General features: G+C 34.4%; 1 protein-coding gene across 2 annotated transcripts; it reads right to left on the bottom strand.

Annotated features, from left to right (window-relative positions):
- Positions 1-725: 725 nt before the first annotated feature.
- LOC129269323 (sodium-independent sulfate anion transporter-like) lies at positions 726-26120 on the bottom strand. 2 transcript variants are annotated; one of them, XM_064105626.1, is made up of 16 exons: positions 25921-26120; positions 23284-23586; positions 22356-22572; positions 20087-20252; positions 17144-17198; positions 16793-16892; positions 15933-16084; positions 13010-13082; positions 11462-11512; positions 10588-10648; positions 9004-9200; positions 8451-8581; positions 6511-6687; positions 5547-5612; positions 3640-3862; positions 726-3030 (listed from the first exon to the last, which is right to left on the bottom strand). In XM_064105626.1, exons 2-16 carry the CDS (start codon positions 23509-23511, stop codon positions 2864-2866), a joined length of 2064 nt encoding a protein of 687 aa, XP_063961696.1. In that variant the 5' UTR covers positions 23512-23586; positions 25921-26120; the 3' UTR covers positions 726-2863. The 2 variants fall into 2 exon arrangements, with proteins under 2 accessions (XP_063961696.1, XP_054762790.2); XM_054906815.2 differs by lacking the exon at positions 25921-26120 and adding an exon at positions 24166-24327.
- Positions 26121-27035: the final 915 nt, after the last annotated feature.

Here is a 27035-nt window from a genome sequence, read left to right on the forward strand (position 1 = left end):
ACTTAACTATTACTGGAATATTTTCAAAACTTTTAAAAACGCAGATTACAGCACATTCATTAAAATACATACAGGATACTTTATATTTGGTAAATGATTTACAAAGTACTGTTAATTCATCATGATATGAAATTGGAAGAATATACATTGCATATATAACATTGTTCCCTTTTACAAACATTCTATTCTGATCTATTCTTATATAATCTCTTGTGAAATAATAATAAACTCTTCTTTATTTTCATAAGAAGCTTTTCTCTGGCCTTATCATTCAGTGTCAAATTTGTGTGGCATATGATATAATAATTGTATCATCCAGTTAAAGAGATTTGAATCACATTTGCCTACACTACAGAAATAACCATGACACTACTCCCGGGTGAACTATTAATTATATACCTTTCCAATATTTAGAAAAAAATGTAATGGCTGCCCTTTCATTGACTGATTCATTACAAATCACCTCAGTGACATCCAATTTATACTGTTTTCAGTAACTCCTGATTTTTATTTGTACGCACCAGGCCCGCACTAAAATAGTCCGCACAAGCACTTTTTACGGTGGCGCTGTTCTGGTGCTGATAAAATCAGCACCAAACTAGCCCAGGCATGGCACAGTTATAAAAAAATAAACTTACATGCAGCATTATCTTAATGACATATAAGGCTGTTATACGCATATCTGCTCTTCATGAGAGTATCAATATCTGTGCTGGCAATTCAAATCATTTCATTTAAAATGTTCTTCATTATTTGGTACAAGTCCAAGTCACACACTATATTTGAAGTTACATTATACATTAAAGAATTGCACAGACTTATCATATGCAGAGCCAATGATAAATATAAAAAATTTCTTTTAAAATGTCTTATACATATATGAAAAATAAAAATATTTTTTTACAATGATTATGCTTCTAGTGGACATATCCTCCTAAAAAGAAAACACACAATCAATACATAAATTCTGTTCATCTATTGTGAAATAGATTTATCAATATAAAACAAGGTACAAAAGAAAATGTATTATCAAAACAAAAACAGACCAAAAGGAAAAGTACCTGAATCATTTAGTACATGAATACATGTAAACATAAATTGATACACCGTATAGCAATAATTAACCATATCTTTCAAACTATAGATAAAAACTAACCAAAAGTTAGGATCTCAGCTCTATCTGCAATAATAAGTACTCAGGCAGCATATTCAAAATCAGGTCTTCAATCTATATTTATCAGCTACATAATGTCAAACAGTAGAGGGCTCCTTTCCTTCCAAAGTGCACATAAACACTGGCAAAACAAAAACAACATGGTGATGCCATGGGCAAGTGGTCTGAGGGGACCGCCTATACACATGAAAGTATGGGGTTTGATCCCCCGTCATAGCACCTATGCCCTTTGGCAAGGTATTTAACAATCTGTGCTCTTTCATCATATATTAAACAAAATCAAATTCTATAAGAATACTTGGTAAGACATGTTTTTATAAAGAAAAAACAAGTGGAATGAATAGTTTTTGTCATGCACATATTCAGTATAGTGCACAATAGCCCATGCACTGTTCATATGTTTCACATGCCAACTCTAATGCATATATGGTATGAGATTCCTGCATCAGGGACTCATGCTTGATATCTTCATCACATCCAGTGTTATAGCTACAGTGGACAACAGCGGTCGGTCGGGCACACAGGTACAGAAGATTTCAGACCACCACTCATCATGAAATACACTGCTTCCGTCCACCACTAATTGCAAATAAAAAGTGTTTCAAACTAACTCCTTGAAAAAGAGGAATTGCTCTTGCATACATTTCTGTCTTTAATCTTGCTTTAAATGCATAATTTACATTAAACATTCTCATATTTGATCAATATTAGTTTATTTTGAAAAATTTGCTAATGTCAGATTGTGTTTACATTGACGTTCCTTCACTTTCGGCTTAATATAACCACTAACTCGGCCTGAAAAACTTTGTAAAGACATGAAATAGTGACCACCATTAAAATGGGTCTAGCCAGAACACTGATCAAAGCGTATACATTTGACAATATACACAACACCTGGGCCCGGTAACACAAAATATAGCATTTTATCTTAGACCTGATTTTTATGTTTCATTACATGCAACAAGCACACAAATCAAGTGTACAACAAATAGCTAAAATTGGTGTTTCAGGCCTGGTGATCTCATGTCAAGCTATCAGTTCCTGCCTTAAATCTCACATATACATGTTGCCTAGCTCTTACACACCTTAGGGATTGATCGTTCAGTGGAATTGTATGCTTGATTGCACACAATAATCAATGTAATTAAGCGCAAAAACAAGACTTAGATTAAATGCCAAGGCCCTGTAATTTATTAGACCATGGTCTAACTCTGTGCTAAAATTATGGGAAGCCAAATATGTCAAAATTATATTTTCATTGAATGCTTCTAATGTTCACTGTGCTCTTTCCTAATTTTGTTATGGTGAAGACAACTATCTTATTCATCCTTCCCAGACAATTAAGAATTATTTGAGACTGAAATGAGCTGATACATTCAACCCCTACTGTTACAGAATTATGTCACAACTGGCTTCCCACAGTTAAACCACAACTTTAAACCAGAGTTTAAATTAAACCTGACTTCAGAATACGGGCTTTTGTCTTGTGTCACACCGCCCTGGGCCCTGTAACACAAAGGTTAGCGATTAATCGTACGCTTGATTTTCATGATTGATTGTACATTGTAATCAATGGAATCAACTGTAGGAAAATGTTCTACGATCATTGCTAACCTATGTGTTACAGGCCCCTGGTCTTTGAACTTTGCAATTCCAATAGTTAGGCTTCATCCCAAGGAGCCACTGAGATCATAGCTCAGATACTTGGACATTCACTTCTTGGATACTATCATCTGGATTGCTTTTATCCTGATGACTGTCCTGTTGGCTCTCTTGAATAGTCTTATTTTCCAGGCTTCCATCTTGTTTGCTTTTTCCCTTCAGAATCGCATCCACCTGGTCCTTGTTTGTAGTATCTGCGTGAATTGAAAGTTAACACAAAATAACAATCAGCACTGGCCTCCTGGTGAAGGGGGAGCTGGGGTCTGGAGCCCCCTATAAATTAACAAACAATATGGTTCTTTACCAACTCACTTATATAATTTTCAACATTGTAATATTCAACACATTTCCGTTAATATACACCTGACAAATTTTGGCCTATTTAATTAACTTATGAACTAATTATCAACAAATAAATTTTTGAGCTCACATGCTTCACTCACTAATTCAAAAAGATATATAGATATCATATCCAAAATAGGCCACCTCAACATACATTGTTACTTTAGATAATATATTATCAGCAGTAGTAGTTTGGCATCACCTAGCCAGGGAGTCAAAAGCATCCAAGACAGAATACCCCCCCTACAAATATCATTAAATTTATGCAAAAATGCTAGCATATACATGAATCTCTTTCATTAATACTCCGTACAGTGCATCCCATGATTGTGATCTTAACAGTGTGGTGATGTATTTTCACCATGTTTAAGTGCAAATTTTAGAATTAAATATTTGTGGAACGCATCTGCAAAAACTATTTTCTACATTAAAAAAAATGAACTGCTTCGAAGTGCACTAACCGATCTCCTCCTCCTCCTCTATGTCCACTTCAATGACATTATTTGCTCTTTCAGTTGAACCAGGATTCAAGTTTGAAAGCTGCACACCCTGATGGTTCTGGTTATCGTCATCGACAACCATCCTCTCCAGGGCGTCATCCATTCCTTCAAGGGCATCATCTATGGTATCGTAGATGACTACCTCCTTGATGTCTGCACTGTCAATCATGCTTTTCATCTTGGGCTGGAGGAATAATAAGATGAAGAGATGTAAATTAGAAATTTCGGCCCATATTCTGAAGTCAGGTTTAACTTAGACCATGGTGCTAAAATTATGGGAAGCCAAAAGTGTCAAATTTTTTTGAGGTTGTATGTTTCTTATCTTTACTGTGCTCTTTCCTGATTCATTGATGGTGAAGACAATGATCTATTTATACTTCCTAAAGAATTATGAATGATTTTGGAGGCAAAAGAGCTGAAATATGATATCTCTACTGTTGGTGATTTATGTAACAATTGGCTATCCATACTTAAGCCACAACTTTAAACCTGAGTTTAAGTTAAACACGACTTCAGAATACAGGCCTTAGGCTTAGGGTTTACACCTATAATAATCAACCTTTTGAACATCCGACCCCCACTTTTTCAAAGTTTTACTTCACTTCATAAACTGACCAAGTCATGATCATTTGAGAGCATTACAGACTGTCAAAAGAACCAGAAATCAAGTGCAGGAAATTTAATGAAGGTCTCACATACATGGAGTGGGATGTACATATTTTATGGAATTGCCCAGTGTTAATTTATCAGCAAGGATCGTAGTCAAGTGTATGTCATTTGGGTCACTGATTCATCATCTAATGTATTTCAGTTTAAGTTTTTTCATTTCCATAATTTACATACAGACATTTAAATTAGTTGACATGAGCATGATGTATCATGAGACGATGCTTCTTGAGTAAAAAAAAACACAATGAGAATCAAATCAGTGAAGATTGGAGGGGTATAGGCTGAACGCAAAGCTTGGGGGTTAGAAGCCCAAAAGGAAAAATAGAGCCATGCATTGCCCGCAAGGAATACCACAAGCATCATTTCATCACTGATCCTCACAATTCGTCATAAACAAAACATTGGATAATACAGCAAAAACATGGCTCAGAATTACAAAACAAATACATGACGTTCTCCACAGCCTTATTGACTGTGTCTGTGATGAAATGTGATGATTATGGGTGAAAACAGGCTTGCCAGAGTCCTGGGGAAAAGGCACAGCTCTGAAGGTACCTTAGATTTGTGTGATTTTCAAATACTTCGGAACTATGGTCCATAGGCTCATTATTTGACAATAGAAAGCAGTGAAAAGTGTTCACAAACTGAGCTTTTTCAAGTACCTAGTATTGTAATTGGTAACTTATATCATCCATACAAAAAAGAAAGCATGACAGTCAGTATACTATGATGAATGAAGAATTATCAGAGGTGAAACAAAGTATGATTATTCGCATTGCAATATTGCATTTCACATAAAGGAGAGCATGGTATCAACTCGGGTCTTTCTACAATACTAGTAGGCCTATCAATTTGTCTTATTTTGTAGGGAAATACACTTGCAAGCTTAAGCTTCTTTTGAGTTCCCGCATTTTTCTTTCATAGATATCTTTAGAATATAATTTGCAGTTTCAATGTTTGTTTTAGATATGATTAAACCAATAAAACCAATAAAAATGAAATGGAAGATACTGTGAGGATTCACTTTTGCATCATGCTATATAAATAATTTTTTATGATACAGAGTCATAAAACAGGTTTAATGGAACCAATCATTCTCCTACAATCTCTCACACACATTAAGCAAAAAAAAAAATGAGAGAAGCTAAGAGGAATATCAACAGATGCTTTGATTCTCCGGGATAACAAGTGATACATACCCTCACACCAGCAAGTGCCAGTCTGCTTTTCCTCTTTGAAAATGATCTGACAATGTCTTTCAGACCCTGAAAGAGAGAACAAGCAGAAGAAAGAACATCTACTTACAAATTTTAAGCAAAAAATTAAATTGCAAATACACATCATTTTGGTTACTTCAGAAAAATATTAAGAGACTTTTGCGAGCACATAGCATTGCTTGAACATTACCATTGTCTTCATTATGACAAAGCGTTATTATAGTTTTGGAAATCATATTTTAAGTGCAATGTTATGATATATTCATGTCACTCTACACTTTCAAGAAAATGAAATTTGGCTCCCTGGCCTCAAATGGTCTCATGTATAAAAAAAAATTTATAGAGAAGTTAAGCCATAATATTATAGACATAACACAAGACTGGTATGTTATAAAATATGCAACAGTGCCATGTCACTTGCTCCAGCGACAGTTGCTCTGATAGAAAGTTTTCACGTTAAGCCAAACATAAAGTCTACCTTCCAAACTAAATAAACCCTTATCCTTATCTTCACATTATTCTAAACAAAAAACTCCATTACAATCCTAACTCTAACCAATTTTTGGTCTGACATGCACTTACAAAATGTTGCGTAATATCAGAACCGCGTACATGGGCGTCGCAAATTTGGTCTCAAAAGATGCGCAAGACTTGAAAGTAAAAATTCAGCAAGCGGCTCAGTCAAAAAATTTTGTACGGTGAAAATATCGTGTGAATCATTGAGGGGGGAGCCTCCGAGGCCCCCCCCCCCCAGATAGGGTTAAAAAATAATCTCTAAAATCCACTGAATAGTTTTGTTGAGAATGGATTTGATAATTTTTTATGATATAATAACAATACATTTTTTAAAAACTTATTGGTAAAATTGTGGATAAGAGTTTGATATCCTGCACACGCATTTTAAGAAAATGAATGATCTGCAATTTATTTGCTATTTTCTGCTTACCTCAACAACCGAGTAATCCATGGAGGAAACATTAGAGAAATCTAAGATGGCTGCAGGCGGCTTCTCCTGGATGAGAGCTTTGTCGTCAAGGAGGTTCTGAAGCTCACCTACTGCAGGAAACCTGAGACCTTGCTCCATATGGATAATAACAACACTCCGATCCTCCTCTTCATCAGACTAGGGGGGAAAAGTAGGAAACATGATGGGTGGTATTCTGATAATAAAACCTGGGTTTAACCCTCGTCTAAACTAGAATTTTAAACCTCACTTCTATGGAATGCTGGACTTCATACTAATTCTTAAACATTTGTGGCAAATATAATGTACCAATTCATTCAATAAAATTCATGATATTTTGCATTTTCCTATTCCCATTTCAAAACTCAATCATTTTTTGGACAACTTTTTGCAGCAGGATGAGAATGATTTTTAATCAATCAATAGGTTTACAACTAGCTCTCCACAAAAGTGTGGTCTTATCATCCCAGGTTTAACTAAACCATGGTTATCAGACATAAAAGACCTAGAAGGCTCTCACGAGGTCAATCCACCAATGCTCCTCAAAATCAAATTAGCAACAATCATTACTTGTTTCACTAATTTCTATATAAATTTTTAAAACAAAGATGTTTGAATATTGTATTTGTTAAAATGCAAGATAGCAGCAACATATAACGAGAAGAAGTCAATTGCATTTTCAAACAGTACTTTTGTTGTTTTCATTGTGTTACCAATTTTGAGTGTGTAATGACTCAGGAATGGTGCCACATACTACATGTACATTGGATATCGACATATGTGTTTGGTATGTCATACAAAGGATTTCATTTCTATAGACAATCTCTCATGAATGGAGGTAAAAATTAATTCAGCCTTGCCTTTGAATATGGCTTATGCCATACACCTAAAACAAAGTCATTCATGTAAAGGCCTGGTCCAAATGGCCGACAGACACAAAACGTATTCATAACAAATACAGCGGACAAGCAAAATGTTGGGGTGGCTCCATCCATTTTCATCCGCTCCAGACAATGGACAAAATGGGCGAACAATGAAATAACAGTGGACGGTTTCTCAATAGATATAGAGCGTATGAACGCATGCAAAGAGTACACAATGGGTACATAACTTTTTCCTACAGATGGCAAGATTCTTTTTCGCTTTACATCCTCTCTGCATCCGTAAGTGCAGTGGGACAGGGCCTTAACTTCTTAATATTTGTGGATTAATTACTGTCATTTAATATTCATATTATACCCACAATATATTTAAGTTTTCAGATTATTTCTTCTTGGTTTTATTCAATTTCTCATTTGATTGAAATTAGAGGCCCCTCAAGGGCTGAACATAGTACTTTGTTTATTTCTCATATAAATTTGATGTAACACCCTGAAAACTAGAAGTATACAACTAATGCAGTCCATGAAGCAATCATCATATTCTCAAATCTGATATTTTTTTAAATTTCATTCGGCAGTGATATGTTTGAAGAACACCAATTATTTTCTCCAAGAGTAGGTCCAATTAAAAATATTTACTGTGTATTACTCTTTGAGCCTCATAATTTAACTCTGGTGTAACAAAACCATGATCAAAGTCTGGGTAAACATCATGGGGCAGCTAAATGTCTCCCCAAAAGTCCATTTAGACTGTATGCGTCTTGAGGTTTCCTGGAATATATTCCCAATTGTTAATGTTGAAGAAAATTATTGCAGTTTTCATTTCCAGACAGTTTGGTAATGATTAGAATGCCAAATCTAATCTCGAATTCATCATCTTGTAATAGATATTATTTCACATTTTTCTACTCATGGTTAAACATCAAGTTCAACCATCGTTCAGAACGCAGGCCCATACATATGAAGCTCAAACAAGAAGTTTCAGTTCCCCACCCCACCCCCCCCCCAAAAAAAGAAATGGCAAAGAACATCAACACTCACAGTGAAGCCAGGTTTGCCATAGGGATATAGCAGCATAAGGAGATCTACTAAGATACCGATAATGGTGCCATACTCAACTCCCAGCCACAATGAAACAAAAAAGGTCATGGCTAGGGTGATAAGGTCAGGTTCTGAAAGTAAAATAGAATTGAATCAAGAAAAATAATGAGTAAAATGTTGATGGTTATAACGATGATGACGACAATTCAAGTTTAGATTCAAATTTACTAGTCATTTACAAAGTAAATCAAGACATACATTCACATTCCCCCGATTTCTACAATTACAGCTCAAGACAATTTTTTTTCTCTAAAAAAACATATAAAAAGTTGATTTAAAAAAACAACAAGCATTTTTATATCTTTGTGTGAATTGGAGTACTGAAAAAAATACTGTTTTAGCAAAGGCTATGTTCCTGCACAAAATGGCTTGCAATCATGAGTGAACTTCTTTGTTTGTTGTTATATTATCAAATGTATACTCATTACTGAGTCAAAAAGTAAAAGGTATGTGAATGTGTGATGGCAAAAAGAAACCTTTCAAAATGACTTACTCCTGATCCTCCACAGCTTGACAACAATGTGGTAATCTATCATAAAGATGACTGCATAGATAATCACAGCTGCTAATGAAGCCTTAGGAATATAGAAGAATACTGGTGAAAGGAAAGCAAGAGAGATGATGACCAGTGTCCCTGTAATGATGCCAGAAGCCTGGGTCATTACCCCACTCTGCTCGTTAATCGCTGACCTGTCGGACATAAAACATTGACCCTTTCATCATTAGCTTATTACAACTCACTAAATTGTCTCTTGTCACCGACAGATTATAAAATTGGAAATGGAGTGTGGAAAGTTTGAAGGGAACTTGTAACAATCAAGCAATAAAAAATATTATGTTAAAATAGCTCGAAAAATACATGGTTTGTGCATCCCACCAGATTCCCAACACCTGGGTTGAGAGTGGAAGAGATGGTATAAAAATACCAAGAGAAGGAAATTACTTTTGTTTGATGCCCACCACTGCCACCCTAAAATGTACACTAATAAAAACAATAAATGTCCCTCTATCACCAATTGCTAGGTTTTGTGCTAAAGGGCCCTGATCTATTAATTCTGATATCTATCATCCCACCGCTGCCACCCTACAATCTACAGTACTTAATAAAAACAATCATAAATGTCCCTCCATCATCAATTATTATGTTTTGTGTTAACAAGACCCTGATCTATTAATTTTGATGTCTATCATCCCACCGCTGCCACCCTACAATCTATAGTAATTAATAAAACAGTCATAAATCTCCCTCCATCATCAATTCTTATGTTTTGCGTTAACAGGACCCTGATCTATTAATTCTGTCTATCATCCCACCGCTGCCACCCTACAATCTACAGTAATTAATAAAAACAATCATAAACGTCACTCCATCATCAATTCTTGTGTTTTGTGTTAACAGGACCCTGATCTATTAATTCTGATGTCTATCATCCCACCGCTGCCACCCTACAATCTACAGTACTTAATAAAAACAATCATAAATGTCCCTCCATCATCAATTATTATGTTTTGTGTTAACAAGACCCTGATCTATTAATTTTGATGTCTATCATCCCACCGCTGCCACCCTACAATCTACAGTACTTAATAAAAACAATCATAAATGTCCCTCCATCATCAATTATTATGTTTTGTGTTAACAAGACCCTGATCTATTAATTTTGATGTCTATCATCCCACCGCTGCCACCCTACAATCTACAGTAATTGTAAAAAATCAATAATAATGTCCGTCTATCATCAACTGCTATGTTTTGTGTTAACAGGAGTCTGATCTATTATTCTGGCATCTAGCATCCCACCGCTGTCACCTGAAAATCTACAGTAAGATAAAAACTCAACAGGTAATGTTGAACCATCAATCTACATTAATATTGTAGGAATCTTGTAAAATCAGCGTAGTAAATGGTAGACCACATATTAGGATTATTACCTGGCACATCAGATACTAGTGTTATATCATGTCTTCACAGTTTGTTTTTGTGTGAATAATATGCAGAACACAGATTTTATCTTTATTTCCCTTTAAAGGATGCAAATTAGATTTGCTACAAAGTAGTATGATGAATTGTTTATACCTTGAAAAGCTGCCTGTTATAGGATACCCCGATATAAACGATGAACCAATATTACAAGCACCTGCAGAAACAAAGCAATATTGATAAAGATTTTATCTATTTTTGTTAATTTATCTGCAATTAGAGTCAATTTACTTAAAATTCTAAATACAAAACAACCATTTGCATTGTTCTTTACAGTAGCCCTATATAACACCACCTCAAGTCCTCAACTATTCAAATTTTACCAGGTTTCAAACCCATAATGCAACATTCTGACCAGTGTAGTCTTGTAATATAGGCCCACTTGAATGATAAGACACTAATTCACTATACAATATCACAAAAATTATGTTTATACCAAGTACCTCTCAAAATATTTTTGTTTCTCTAAACAAATGAAATTATAGTCTAATTTATCCTCTGCATTACTAAATGTTATCTCAAAAGGTATATTTTTCAGACTAGCTATTCATAACACACACTCAATTAGAGACAAACAGTGTTGGTCAGTGTTCCATTTATTGATATTTTTAGAAAAAACGTAATTTTTAAAATGGAAATGCTTCTTTTAAATTATAGGCTTTGTTTGTCTACAAAAAAAAAAATCATATTTTGTACAAGTGTTTGTTTCCATAGCTTTCATATGTTTTATCATTAAAACCAATGTAAACTAAGTAAAAAAAACTGATATACTTTATGTAAATCTGAAAGATACATCCAAAAGTTTTTATGGTAAATCCATCAATCAATTTGAAAATGAGAGTACCATCATACCTCTTCCCATACCTCCAAAATTAACATCACAAGTTTATAGGGACAGCTGCTGCCAAAGTTGAGAGCAAATATTTATCAATGAAGCAATCAAGCAAAAAAATAACTCATAATTACTCACCTATCGCTATAAGCTCTTGGTTTGTGTCTACACGGTAGCCATTTTTACGGGCTGTTGGTAGCAACATAACAAGGATAGAAAGATATATCATTAAGACTTACACTTTCCCAATTTAAATTATGGAAAAATCAAATTACATCAAACTTTCTTATAATTCATTTTCATATTCATAAATATCATACTGCAAACATGCATATCAACGAGTTAGAGATGAATCCCAGCTAAGCTCACATTGAGGAACCAAATCCTGTCTTGTCACTCATGGATTTATATACAACAGCATCAAAGAACGTGAGTTTGTAAAATCACAAAATATAAACTTCAACAAGTGACTTCTTATATTTTTAGTTGTTAAATATTCAGGGGGACATTTCTTATAAAAAGAAGTCTATAAGGTAATGCAATCATTCAAATCATCAAATTGAATGAAAAAAAAAGAGTCAAAATATTGTCAATAACTTTCATTCACAAATACAGCTAAAGTATAAATTTGCAGAACTCCCATCATACATTCTCATCCTTTAAAATAATAATAATAATAATTGGATTTATATAGCGCTTTTTCCAAAGGATACAAATCGCTATTGATGGAATAAGACAAGTTAAGGTTTATAGTTATATAAGTGTGTTTTGAGAGGTTTTTTGAAGAGGTCAAGAGAAGAGAGGTTTTGAAGAGATGGAGGGAGTTTGTTCCAAAGACCGGGGGCAAGAGATTGAAAAGAGAGGTTTTGAAGAGATGGAGGGAGTTTGTTCCAAAGACAGGGGCAAGAGATTGAAAGGAGTTTGCCTTTACTTTTTTTTTATCTTTTAAAGTAAAGTTTGGATGAAAATCGAAATAGGATCATTGGGAATCAAGTAACATGTAACCATAAATTTGTGCAACCCATTTGCCACTTTAAGCATTTTGTGAAGGAAACATTTATACATACAAAGAGGTGAACTTGAGAAGAATTTATGTAATCTAACAAAGATATGTGGGTCATTTATTTCTACAGACATTTCTAAGATTGAATGAAATGTGATTTTGTATCATGGCAAATGCTGAAACTAATGAGAGGGGATTGGAAGTGAAGCGTGATAAAAGGAAAGTTATTTCAATCAATGGAAAATGCAAACACAATAATTATTAAGCACTCTACATGTATCTGAATGTTAAAAATCAGAAAATAGCATGAAATACTTCACTTTTGTTATGTAAATTCCACATTGTCTAATTTATGCAAATTTGCTGTAAAACAGTTATAGCATTAGCCACAGGCCTGATTGGCCATACTAAAATAATCTCTTAATTAATGAACATGAACTTTATACCGTAATACAGAGGTATGACAATTGAGCTTACAATCACAAAATATCTTTGCAATTAATATAAAGTCATATGAAGTCTATAAAGTGGCCGTAAAAGTAAGAATCAAAATAATGTACATGCAAATAGAAAAAGCCTCACTAGTACACCCAAGTACATGGAGAACTACTGCCTCATCTTTTGTACATGCCAAAAATATAATCAAATATTATTGGTTATGTAAACATTCAAAAGCCACTTACCAAACCCTTTGACAATAGCTATATTTTCCAGGAAGCCAAGCATAGGAATGATTATTAGACCTATATTCAAGTTCTGGCAACAGGGGGTTAATGCAACAGAAAAACAAACAAGCAATTAGTAAAGACATGCAAAGCAAACAAAAACTTCAGAATAGAGGTTCTAATGAATACTTCACAAAAATGGAATAAAGCTTTTTCAAATACTACAGGTTTGAATTAAAACTACTCTCCTAATTCATGCATATCTGTGTTTGTTTTCAGTACAATGCACAATTGGTCAGCAGAGATTTTTCAGGTTTTATGGCATAGCTATTCTAAATTCAAATATAATTTATCAGCTTCAATAGATATTTTAGAAGTCAAGGTGAAAAATGCAAGGGAATCAAAGTTGGAAAAAACATGCAATTTTACTTTTGCATGCACTATGTTACTATCTATCTATCAAGTATGGTGAAAAATAAATAAGCCATCTCATTTATAGAAAGACAAAGAAGAAAGTAATATTCAGAACATGTCACAAACATTTTCCACACGTGGCAAATTTTGCATATTACTGAAAAGAACAAAGCTTAGAATTATCAATCATTGATTAACAGCCTGTATAAAGCGTTGGAAAAGGTGCAAGTTGCATGTAAATTGACCTATCAATCTAATATTTCAAGCACAAAATCACTTTTTAATGACTGATTCTGTACAAAAATTGTAACTGTCAGTTAATTGTTTTTAATGCCCTCTCTAAATCATGTTAAAAATTTTCTATTCTTTAAAATGAACGCACTTTGAACACTCATCTTACAAATTTGATGCTTACATATTACAATGCTACATACAAAAGAAGTGTCCTGAAATTCTGACCCTACTCCATACTTGAAAAGGGTTCTATACAAAAACAAAAATCCCACATTTCTTTTTAGTTGGGGATGTCCTCAATATCAAATTTTAAATCATATCTTTCACACAAATTATGTTAAGATATCCTTTTCAATTTTATCTGATAATGATGAAAAGTCATGGGGAAGCTGCCTTTGGCTAGGCTTATAGGTTCATTACAAAAAAAAAACTACGCCAATAAATTATTTATAGCCTTGAGTTTCAAATTTCACATTGTGACACATCATCAAACAGCTGAACTTGTGGAAAAGCAATCGCAATCACAAACAAAGCATAAAGCGGTGTTACGTAATCAGCGCAAGTATGTCAAGAAAGATCTAGAAGGATCAAATAATTAAACAGGTGAACCAGAACTAAAAAATTTTCACTTTGAACATGTAAGCATGTTACAGGATGTTGGTTTGTGTTAACAGTCATGAGACCTGTAATTGGAGCCTAGGACTTAGGATTGTCGCCAACCTAGATAACCGAAGGTAAATGAGGGCCTTGACTCGAGTTCAGTCAGAATTGTGCTTTCTTATTTTTAATCTCACTAGTCTGATGGGCTTGAATACTGGACAGATCTAATATGAGTACTTAAATAAGCCTTTTGCAAATAGTGTGCCATTCAATATCTCTGTGATTCAGGACTTTTCGGTCGCTTTAAACTTTGAAAATGAATAATTTAGATTAATCACACTTTAATAAAGGTGAACAATTTACCGGTAGTAAATATTAACATCAAAACACAATAATAACTTGATAAATGAATGAACAAAGACATCAATCAATCAATAAACTCATTAATACATAACTTAATAATGGATGAATGAAAGAATGAATGGATGGATTAATGGATTTAAAAAATCATCAAATCAACGAACCCACAATCTATATAAGAACAAAGTGACAAAGAAATTGAGAAATAAATAAATGCAGAAATCACAATTTAGTAAACTCCAACATTTTTAATGGAATGGATGATTATAGATTGGTTTATTGTCACATTTAAAAAGTTCTAATATGTTTTTCATGATGATGGCAAAGAATCTTTTATCCATTTGTATGTGTGTGCATGTGTGTGTGTGTGTAATTACATGACACAGAGCTATCCTATTTCAAACCAGATTACCATGTCATTCGCAAAATTAGCCTAGCATTAAGACTTTTACAATATTTCAGAGAAATACTCTCTATCTCAAGCTATACACATATACACTGTCAAGCTTCGAGTCTGCACTTTATTAATCCTCTTCATAAAAAAACGTATTGGTAATTTTTTGGTGTAAGGGCTATACACTGTACACTAAGCCAAAAAGAACTGACTTATTAAAATAATAAAATTATTATTAAACTGGCAATAAATAATTCATGTACAAGTATTATTTTTACTTGAGCATATTAAAGCTTTATACAGAAGTATAATGAAAGAAAGTAATTAATTACACTGATCTCATTAGGACTTGAACTGCAATGGACAGCTGTGAATGTTTGTTTTTCATTAAAGAGTATTGACATGGTTACTTTCATTAAATGTTCTAGCATTGTTAAAACGATATATGGTCATAAGTTGACCCAGTTCTAGTCCAGGCATCATAATGATTTGTTTACTAGCATAATCCTGATCTGAACCAAGACTGTGTATACTTATCTCACTAGAAGAAAAACCTTGCAACTTTTTGTTATTCCTGACTTATTTGCTGAATTAAAAAAACTATCTCCATCTGTTTAATACAGGGACTATTCTCCTGTCCAGGGGAGGGGATAATGTAACATAAATAGATAAGGTCAATAGTAACAATTGAATTGTAACTATTAATCGAGGGTAACTTTTGCGACATGGTTTGCCATAGACCAACAATTACGCTTGATTGAATTCTAAATTGGTTGTTGTCTCATTTATGCTATGTTGCCCATCTATCACCAAAAAAATATGTTACGACTATTATGATTTATAAACTATACTAATGAGCATGAAAGGGACTACCCATTCTCTTTCCCGCACATGTGGAACATCCCTGAATATTGTTGTGATGCGAAGTGAATTTCTTACTTTGATAATGTTATCTGCTCCAAAGTTTGGTACAGCCAGGGGAGGGAGGCCATCTGTGACATTACCAACAATGGTAAAAACGTCGTCATTGCCACTCTCATGGAGACCATATGTTATAGCTGCTGCTATGATGACGATGACAGCGTTACGAGCTATAGAAGAAGAAAAGAAACAATGAAGGTTGGACATGTAAGCTTATACATGTAGCCATATTCAATAGCTACCTTCCTAGTATTGAGTGATAATATTCTCCTCTTCCTCCTTCATTTTTTTTTGCTCCTACTCTTGGTCCTCCTCCTTCCTCTTCCCCCTCACCCTCCCCTCTTTCTCTATCTTATTCACCTCCTCCTCCACATTCTTCTCATTTATCCTTATTTGTATTTTCTTTATCCATCTTCTTTTCTATCGGCTTGATTTTTCTTCTTCTTGAATTTGTCTTCCCCTCTTTCTTCTTCTCCTTTCTCCTCCTAATCCTTCTTCTTCCTCCTCCTTCTTCTTCCTTCCTCCTCCCTTCCCTCTCCCTCCCTCCTCCCTTCCCTCCACCCCTTCCTCCTCCCTTCCCTCTCCCTCCCTCTTCCCTTCCCTCTCCCTCCCCCCTTCCTCCTCCCTTCCCTCTCCCTTCCCTCTCCCTCCTCCCCCCTTCCTCCTCCTTCTTCTCCCTCCTTCCTTCCTTCCTTCCTTTCTTCTTCTTCTTCTCTTTCTTCTCCTCCTACTAAACTTCTTTGTGTCTTCAATAGCTTCATGAAGTCTACTTCACCATCAGTGATTATACATGCCTCATTCAAAACAATGTTAACCAATATATATTTCTACTATACATGTACAGTTATGTTGACACTTCAAAAGTTGTGAATACTTACCAGTTCCAAAAATCCAGATGAATTTCCAGAGTATCTTTTTTCTTATTGGTGGCTTTTTCCCCAGCTTTTCTATTCTTTTCTGTGCCTTATTCTTCATGAACTGTTTGGAATAAAGATAATCAATGATAAAATGACATGATTAGTATATTAAAAGCATTATAAAATTAAGTCATAATGTTAATTATATTGATGTACATGTACTATGTTCCAGACTCCAAAAGATGTAGGAAACATTAACTTTCATTCCTTTCCACTCTTGAGAAGACAAAGGGACGTGCACATTATACTTGACACATATTATACAAGCTTCAAGGAATCACAAGAGGAATGGATAAATTACAATCTACTTACTCTCATTAAAGCAAGTGCAACAATACAGCTCAATCCAAGCGTAAGGTCTTGCCACCTAAACAAGGATGGAGAAAAAAAAAGAAGAAGAGAGAAATTTATTCCTTCAACAGTCATCCAAACTTCCAAAGTATAAATTATAATTTCCTCAATAATGTCCATCGGATAGCATAATTGTGGTGATGATAGAACTCCTAGAAGCTGCTCCACCTGACTACTACTACTACTACTACTACCATTGTTCAAATGTATACTACTACTACTCCTACTACTCCTCCTACTACTACTACTACTACTACTACTAATGTAGCTGCTACTACTACTACTACTACTACTCCTACTACTCCTCCTACTACTACTACTACTACTACTACTACTAATGTAGCTGCTAATACTACTACTCCTACTACTACTAGGCAATTCCATAAAATATGTACGTCCGACCCCCTATATGTGGGACCTTCATGAAATTCTTTGTTTCTGATTTCTTGTTTTTTGACAGTCTGTAATGCTCTCAAATGACCATGACTTGGTCAGTTTATGAAGTGAAGTAAAACCTGAGAAAAATGGGGGTTGGACGTACAAAAAGGTTGATTATTTTATGGAATTGCCCTACTGCTGCTGCTGCTGCTGCTGCTGCTGATGCTGCTACTACTACTACTACTACTACTACTACTACTACTACTCCTACTACTCCTACTACTCCTACTACTCCTACTACTTCTACTATTACTACAACAACTACTTCTACTACTACTACTACTACTACTACTACTACTACTACTACTACTGCTGCTGCTGATGCTGCTACTACTACTACTACTACCTCTAGTACTACTATTACTACTACTACTACTAGCAGTAGTAGTATTACTCCTCCACCACAATTGTTCAAATGTGTAGTATCACTATTTCTACTACTTTTACTTCTACCACTACTACTACTACCACCATCACCACCTGCTACTACTACTATACTATTCCTAAACCAGATGTACAGCAGAGTAAATTTGTACCATGTAATCTCACTTGCAACAAATACTTAAACTGAGCACAGTATTAATTCTATTTCTACATACATTTCAAAAGAAATAGCTTTCGCGAGTTACATCTTTTGTTTCATGTACTTTCAGATACAAGATTGGATATATTGATGGCAGTGATTTACATGGAGGTAACAAGTCCTCTCAATTAAAGAAAAATAAGTCCTGTTCACTTCCGCATTAAATACAAACCCACAGTTATCTTCGAATAGTGCATAAAATACCACAAATAAAAAAATGTTAATCATAAACTCAAAACATATATGAATGATCTTTCAGTAATTACTGGGAGGTGATAATCAGAGAGCAAATATAGTCTGCTCAGTTATCATGGACTAATGGAATTTTATAGTAATGAACTTTGATCACTTCCAGCTTTACTAATGAAGGGTTCATCTGATATATATGGTTATGTGTCATGAAGTCGCCGACTTTCACATTACATGGTTATTTTTGCTTCAGTTTGCATTGTCTTTCTACCTTCAAAAGTCTTTATAGAATGGATGAGAAAATCCCTGCAATCTGATTGGTTGAGAGCTATGCAAGAATTTGTACTGGGCTGCATGAACGATACCGTTAATCAAAACAATATTCACTGTAAACAAGCTATCGCCCAAAAAGGTAATTGTGATGTCATTGCGCATGTTCTGTTAGGCTTGTTTATGTCAAAATTTTGAATTTTCTACTCTCTTAATTTATTCATTTTGTTAAATTAGTGTGGACAGATCTCACATACTAACACAGGATATGTTGTTCATTTGGATGATGAATTGAGAATGTAGCTTTTGAGTCCTTTCTAAAAACCATATAAGAATAAGAAGTATTTTGATTACTGGTATTTGTTTTTCTCTTCAGATTATGACCTTTAGAATATTGACCCCAATCTTAAGATTAGAAAATCTGACTATACATTTTGAAAACCATTGTAGTTAAGAAACAAAGTGCATAGCTTCTGCACCCCCCCCCCCTTCCCCCCATCATGATGATCATCATACAAAAATCTTTGAAATATTGCAAATTATTCACAAAACTTGTACAAATATACAATTAGGAAGCTGCTTATCAAATTCTATTGCCTCACCACAAGGTGCTATGCAAATATTTACTGTTTAAATATAGTGTTTGAGCTTTACACTCTGATTTGATCAAATTCACTTGTAAAATATAAGTAATACTACTAAACAATACATGCAAAATCAAAATTTCTTAAAGTCATTTCCCAAACACTCACTAACACGTTTTCACTTTCTTAACCCTTGGCAGATTAATTTATTTTCATTTCACTTTTATTTATTCATTTAATTTTATTTTCATTTTTGCTGTTGTTGAGTAGCCTGTTATCAGCTTGGAATTTCCCTTTAATATAACCAAAAAGTTGTAATGCAGGATTTATTAGAACTTCCAGCCCAGCTGAATACTAGAATACATGTACATGTAATGCATATGCACTGTAAATGGAATGATTCATTGCTCAGATATACTTTTCCAGAAAATAAAACACTTGCTGGAGTTTTAATCTTATGAATAACGATAAATCAGTTATACCGTATACACGATAACATTAGAATAATACCAAAAAGGGAATAGCTTATGAATTCTTTGTAATGGAAAGTACTTTGGTAGAAAACAAATACATACCCTGTATCAAAAATATAAACATCAGAAGTTCCTGTCATTCCTTTATGATTATGAGACATACAAGAAAATGAAAGTATATACTATATTTCTTAAATTTGACTTATTTTTTAATTAAAAATAATAACATATATATAACAAACTCACATTTTATCTGTTTCTAAAAAGGTGGTTCTGAATAGAAATGATTAAAGTGTTTATCAATTGTGCCACAGGATTTATAATTTTAACATGAGCATTTGTAATAAATAATGTAACAAGTAATTACCTTGTTTCCTTTATATGCTTGAATGTCTCGATGAGGTCATGAATAAAAGTCTCTGACGGGAATTTCACACCTAGAATTGTTTTGACCTGACTCATTGCTATGGTAATAGCTGATGCAGAGGTAAAGCCTGATATTACCACCGCAGATATATAGTTGGCAATAAAACCTTCGGAAAGACAAAAAATGGAAATTGAAAGTTAGTGACACCATATTGGACATTTTTTAATCACGTTCCAGATCGTCACGTTAATTGACTATGTCTGCATGATCATGTCATATTTTGAATAAAAAGGGGATTCTTTTAGCATGATTTGTAGGCCTGCACAAAATGGAGGCGATCTTTTAAAAAGGTTTGCTCTGGTGAGCTTATGCACTGACCCTTAATTTCATGGATTTGATAAATCTATCAAAGAGTGTACTAAAAATATAAAGGGTTTCTATATTGTAATCGATATTTGAAAAAAAAGGTTGAATTTGGGGATGAAGAACAATCTTGTTCACACCTTGAAAGTCAACAGGAATTTAATGAACATCTAAATTAAATTAGCACATGCAGCTCCAATATACAACCGGGGCATAGTACATGTATATATTACAGTACAATATTGCAAGGCCAAAAGCGTGATGTAGATGATGGGCTAAAGGATTTATATGCTATTGGTAACACTGTCATCCCCTATATATAACTGCATGGTCTGCAGCCAAACAGAATCCAAGGGCAGTTCTAAATAAGTAACCATCAGTCATTAAATGACCCTGGATATCAAGGCATTCATGCATTAATTACATAACTCAACCCATGTTACTCAAAATACTACAATAATGAATGATTCATCAAATCCATTGCATAACATCTTTGAATTCAAGATTCCCTCAGACATTCACCTCAACGTAGTCGTACCCAAGAGTACGGTAACTGTTGTCACTACAATTTTTTGTACCTATATGTATAATGATAAAGTTTAATGCTGAGACTTTTGTAACCATGAATATCAGCATTCAACCTTTGACGTCTTGCCAGTCTACATGGTCTATATCATGTTTATTTTCTATAGTTCAAATTTCAACACACTTGCAATCTGAACTCCTGCACATTCTTGACTCTGTCATTTTCTCCTATCCTCTCTCTCCCTCTCTCTCTCTCTATCCTTTCATCTATTTCCTTTTTCTCTTGCTTTCTTCACAGTGCCCACTTTCTGTCTCTATTCCTATGTCCCTTTGACTTTCATCTCTTCTCACCTGCATGGTCTCTATCATCCCCTCTCTTCAGTTATAACTTTCAGCTTTATTTCTTTTCACCCGTTTTTCCTATGTCAATTATATGTCAATCCTGGAATTTTCTGTCCAGTCTATACTGGTTACAAAGGGAATCGTATTAAATGTTAAGCTTTTCTGGATGTAAGAGAAAAAGCTGCTCTGTACAGTCATTGTAAAAAAATTGCAATAGTAGTCATAAAAATGTGGAAAATTGTGATGCAATACAGGGAAAATAATTTCCTGTTACAGGTGCGAGTGTGTGTGTATATGGCTAGATACTGGTAGTTGTGAACTTTAAATAGGTAGTTTTTGCATTTACTATTAAATCACAATGGGGAGCTGAGAGGCTTTTGTAGAAAGTTTTCTCTCATAATATGTTACATTGCCTGGGCCAATACTATGTATAAGGCACATATTCTACTTCATAAACAATATTTTCTTTGTGATATATGTTTTTATTTGGGAAGAAAATGTTTCATAGATTTCTCAAACAATTTTTCAAAAGAATATTTCCCAATTTGCTAAGCTCTGTCTCATTCCATTTGTGACATCATTTGCCAATCTAAATCAGTATCACTAACATTTTTACAGCAAACAATGTTATGTAAATTCCCACAGCTCATGAGGTACATGCTCAGAATAGAATCTTTTCATTTGCTGCTGCAGTAAGTCTGACATTAGCCTATTAACAGGTGGATTGCCAGATAATGATGTCGTAAAGGGAATGGGATCTGATCTCTGTTTTAGGGGTGGAGATTTAGCAAGTTTTATTTAAAATTCTACAAATTATATTTTGATTCTTAAATCGTAACACGAGTGTATTTAGCACTATATAGACCAATAGGGGTCAACTTGGAATTGGATGGCACAAGACCTTTAATAATTATACAAACTTGTTGAAATATTAGATTCAATATACCCTATCAGCAACAATTAAACAATAAAAAACAAATTAGATTTATTGACATTCAAAGTTTTGTTTTATCACTTGCTCAAGCTGCTCATTACTCACCTAAATGAAGGACCCCAAATACAAGTTGGACTATTCCACAGAAGAATGCCAACAGTATGGCATAGGTTGGATCGTTCAATCCATCGTCTCCTGGTAGGGGTGTTCCATACTGAGCCACAAGGAGGGACATGATGGCTGTGGGACCAACAGAGATATCTTTGGACATGCCAAAGAGAGCATACATAAAACCACCCATGATGGCTGCATAGAGTCCATACTGTGGAATTAAATCAGAAAAAACAATGGTCTTCGGAAATGGATGACTAAAAACATTTCATCAGGGGTGTGTTTCATGACAAAGTCAGCTCTGACTAAACTGTCAACTCTGACAATTTCAGTGAAATGTATGGTTACTGCCAGAGAATGATAACTTGTCACTGTTGACAAGCTTCATAAATTGATGGTCATCTTTTAACTATACAGTATGTACAGCTGAAAATGTAATTAATGTACAAGGAATCAACATCAAATCAAACGCTTCTTTGCATAAATCTAAAAAAAAAATGATGTAGTCATGAAGATAGATAGGGTTTTCACGAATAATGTATTCTTACAGTACTCGATCTTTCAACAGGAACCCATTATTGCAAGCTCTGATATCTTATCATAGGCCCATTGAATATTATAATTTTGGGAAAATCTACAGGCAAGGATCCAGGGCAACACAGGGGGCACACAATTTGGTCCTTCCTTTGGCAGTGATCTCTTTTTTTATTTTTCCAATTCAAATTGAAATTTCCCAACAAAATCAAACAACTTTCTCTGTTTTTAAGTGAACAATTCTAATCATGTTCAAACTGCGAACTGATTCTTTAGCTTTCCGCAAGTGGATGATGGCACTCTAATGCACATTTGGATGGCAATTTGAATCGTAATCTAATTTGTTAAATACGTTTTGTTTAATAGTAAACAGGCCTAAATAGTATACCTCTGACGGAAGTTTTGCAATGCCAGCATACGCAAGTCCTTGAGGTAGCACAGTTAGACCCACTGTCAATCCAGCAATCACATCATTGACTCCTTTGTATGGACGGTAACGTGGCAACCACATAGAAATGGGGAAGCGCTCCTTCCATTTTTCTACGGAGCAGTAGTCCTTGACCTTGGCTTTCAATCTCCTTGCCACCTCCTTTCTCTGACGATTTGACGAGCTCATGGTGACGGCCCGGGGTGACGGTGGATGTTTGTGTGGAGGGATTAATGCACGTTCTTACTGTTTACAAGAAGTCATCTAATGGAATTAAGAAATTAAGAACTTACTTTAAAATTGAAATGAATTTGAAGGACGATGTACAGGACGATGTAGTAAAACATTAAAAAGGCAAAATATCATATCAAAATGATAATAATGTAAAAACAAATTATCACAAAAGTACTTGCAACAAAGCCAGACTGGAAAAAAAAGTTATGTTCTACATGTATGAGAATGGAAAGAATAAAAACATATTCCTTCATAAATGCTGTCACCTAAAAAAATCAATGAAAAAAAATGAAATCATTACGAAAATTATGACAAGCTTCTAATAGATTGACAACAAAACTTCTGAAATGGCATTATTATTTATTTTTGACATCATTTTAGTACTAACCAATCTTCTGACTTAGAGTAGAATCATAGACACAGATTTTTTTTCATATTCCAATTATAACAATACTTTCACCTGAAACTGATAGCCATCATACAAGTAGGCCCTATTAACACACACTTGCCTTGCAACATAATCTATACAGATTAATAAATATTTGACAATTAATAATATAAATGAAAGTCAAATTTGTCAGATAAATGATCATTAAATGATTTACTTACATGAAACACAAACTTTAATGCGACAGAATGATCTTCTTTTTAAGTCTTCATGTACTTTGCAAGATATATTACACATCCATACATTTGTAAGCTTACCCCTAAACACATGCTTACAATGTAAAAGTTGTACTAATTAAATACGATTCTATATGGGTTCTCAATGTCCAACCATGTACTACAAGTATCCATATAAAATAACCTGGTACCAGCCTCTCTCTATGGATATTAATCCTTGGGCTACCACACCCTGCATATCCCTGTGTTCAGCCTATTCAAAGAGGAGAATCCAGTAGTCAGAGAGTTAAATGGAAATGCCTTGAGAAGACATGCAGGTAGCAAATCGGAGTACATTTCCTGCACAAATATAATCTATATATAAAAAATAATATCACTGGAGGCTATTTACAAACTTATTGTGTGTGTGTGTGCAGGCATGCTTTAACTACTTAAAGTCTAGCCTTATGAACTTTTCTATATTTTTCAATTGAAAGTTGAGCAGAATTTAATAGGAGAAATTTACAGAAGGGGTAAAGGAAATTATCAATTAATTTTCATCAGAGGTAAAGGTGCCTTACAAAATATTTCACTTAAAATGAATTTCTCCGAGAGTTCCTTTTGCGACAGCCATCCTACCCCTAACCCCATAGTATACATTTTTTTTCACTTTGGGTGGCTGTCGCAAAAGGAACTCTTCCCGATTTCTCTTTCACAAAACCATATCACTCTAGCACATGGGTATTCAGCTTCTAACAGATACTTGTATGCCTGCATGTATGCATTCACTTTTCTCTATAGTTCATTTCCCTTTAAAAAAAAATTCATTTTACATTTCTGAGTTGTCACAAAAATTAATTTCACTTAATTTTTGTGACAAAAACATCAGCTGAACATCATTCTAAATGTGAAATTGAAGAAAATGTTTACTGCTGAAAGTAAATCTGTAAAATAAGTTTATACAAGGGAAAAGTACTTTTCTGTGAAAAGGCAAAATGAATTTGGTATATAGTGAAACCAAATTTTTAGAAAAGTGAAATATGTTTTCAAAGTGAGATTCAGAGGGAAATTTTTTTTCCCCATCAAAACTAAAGGAATTTCAGTGGAAAGTAGTCTAACATTAATTGAAATGAATTGTAAATTCGTAGTGAAACAACAAATTCAAGAATGAATACCGGTACTTTTCAGATAATAATTTTTTGCAGAAAAAAAATGAAGCTAGGAAGGCCTGAACGTATATGAGACTATTGTTTTATGACATGAGAAATCTTTTAAAATCAAGATTGTATTGGGCCTATTGGCCTCTACTAGTATTTCGATTCTGTTCAAATTAATATTATATCTTGCAGCAACTGCACTGGTAATTTTGTTTTTAAAAATGAATAAATAAAAGTTTTGTGGAAGAGCAAGTCCACTCATGATCTCATGAGAATAAAAATCAACAAGGTATTCATGGCATAATAATACACTTATCAAACTATATATTTCAAAGATGCTAATGAAATCCATCGCTATATTCATCCATCAGTGAGGCCTACGTTACCCATCCCAGCACCTACAACTTCCAGTACCAGCAAGCTCTACCAGTACCGAATGCGCAGGGTAACACCCCTACCCTGCCCGTGCGATAGTGCACCGGACCGGCTTCGATAGGGGAAACCCCATAATTCACCCCGATCGCCTCGTTAAATCTCTGGCCGTGCTATGTCTTGGATTCCCTGGTAAAAATATGGTACAAATTTTGATACAGAAATTACTTACCCCTGAGGCTAAGTCTATGGTGTGATGTGGGATCTTAAAGTGAGATCCGCGTCGATCTTTCCACAAAACGAAAAACCACCGGTAATTTCACTTGCTCACTCCAGAACGGGTTAAACGCGAAGACGGGGCTGATCAATCGCGCAATTATCGATTGATAAATGTGTTGATAAAGCGAAGTGGGCGGAACTTTTCCTGCGGAGCGACGATTGGTAGGTGGCGCCAAACCAGTATTACCTGCATCATGGCACTGACCTCGTCCATGCCTGCAAAGGGGTCAGAATCCACTTTGGACCATTCCGAGAAAAATCATGCTTTTTTATTCTCCCATATTGCAATATTCTTATGAGAAACTAAATTGTCATGATGTACTACCCTACCATGTAAACATCAAATTGGGTATAAAAGAAATCTACCTATCTTCAATTTATATATATATATTTTTTTTAATAAAAAAATTATGAAAAATTGATCTAGCCCGTTTTAACAAATGAGCTGATTGAGCTCTCCAGAAGAGTTTTGTTGCAAAAGGGATTAGATCCACTCCAAGAAAATAATTTTTTGAATCTCCCGTATTGCAATATTCTGATGCAAAACTAAATTTTCCTGATACCCTACAATGTGAACATAAATAAAAGAATTCTACCTGTCTTCATATTTTTTCTTAAATATTCTTTTCAAAATAAAAAGATCTTTGTGGCTCTAACCTCTTTTGCAACCCAAACTGAAATGGATCTAACCCCTTTTGAAAAAAGTTATTTTTTTGCCATTTTTGTTCACTTTTTAATGGGAAATTCAACTTTTATATTTGTCAAATAAACGCTCTCATATCACTCCTATCGTGAATTCGCTGCATTGGCTCCCGATCAGAAATATTTGCTTTTAATAGCATTCACGGATCAGCACCACAATACAGTCTTTCCTTTATCAATTACTACAGACCAAGTAGGTCTTTGCGCTCATCCACTTCTCGCTACCTTGTTATTCCAGAAGTTTAAAAAAACGTGGGGGGAGATCATTTGCATATGCGTGCCTCACTTTGTGCCTTCCTGAAGACATAAAAAATGCACCTCTGTCGAGACTTTTAAAAATCTTTTGAAAGCTCTTTTAGCTTTTAG

Source organism: Lytechinus pictus, chromosome 10, assembly GCF_037042905.1.
Source record: "Lytechinus pictus isolate F3 Inbred chromosome 10, Lp3.0, whole genome shotgun sequence".
Taxonomy (NCBI): Eukaryota; Metazoa; Echinodermata; class Echinoidea; order Temnopleuroida; family Toxopneustidae; genus Lytechinus; species Lytechinus pictus.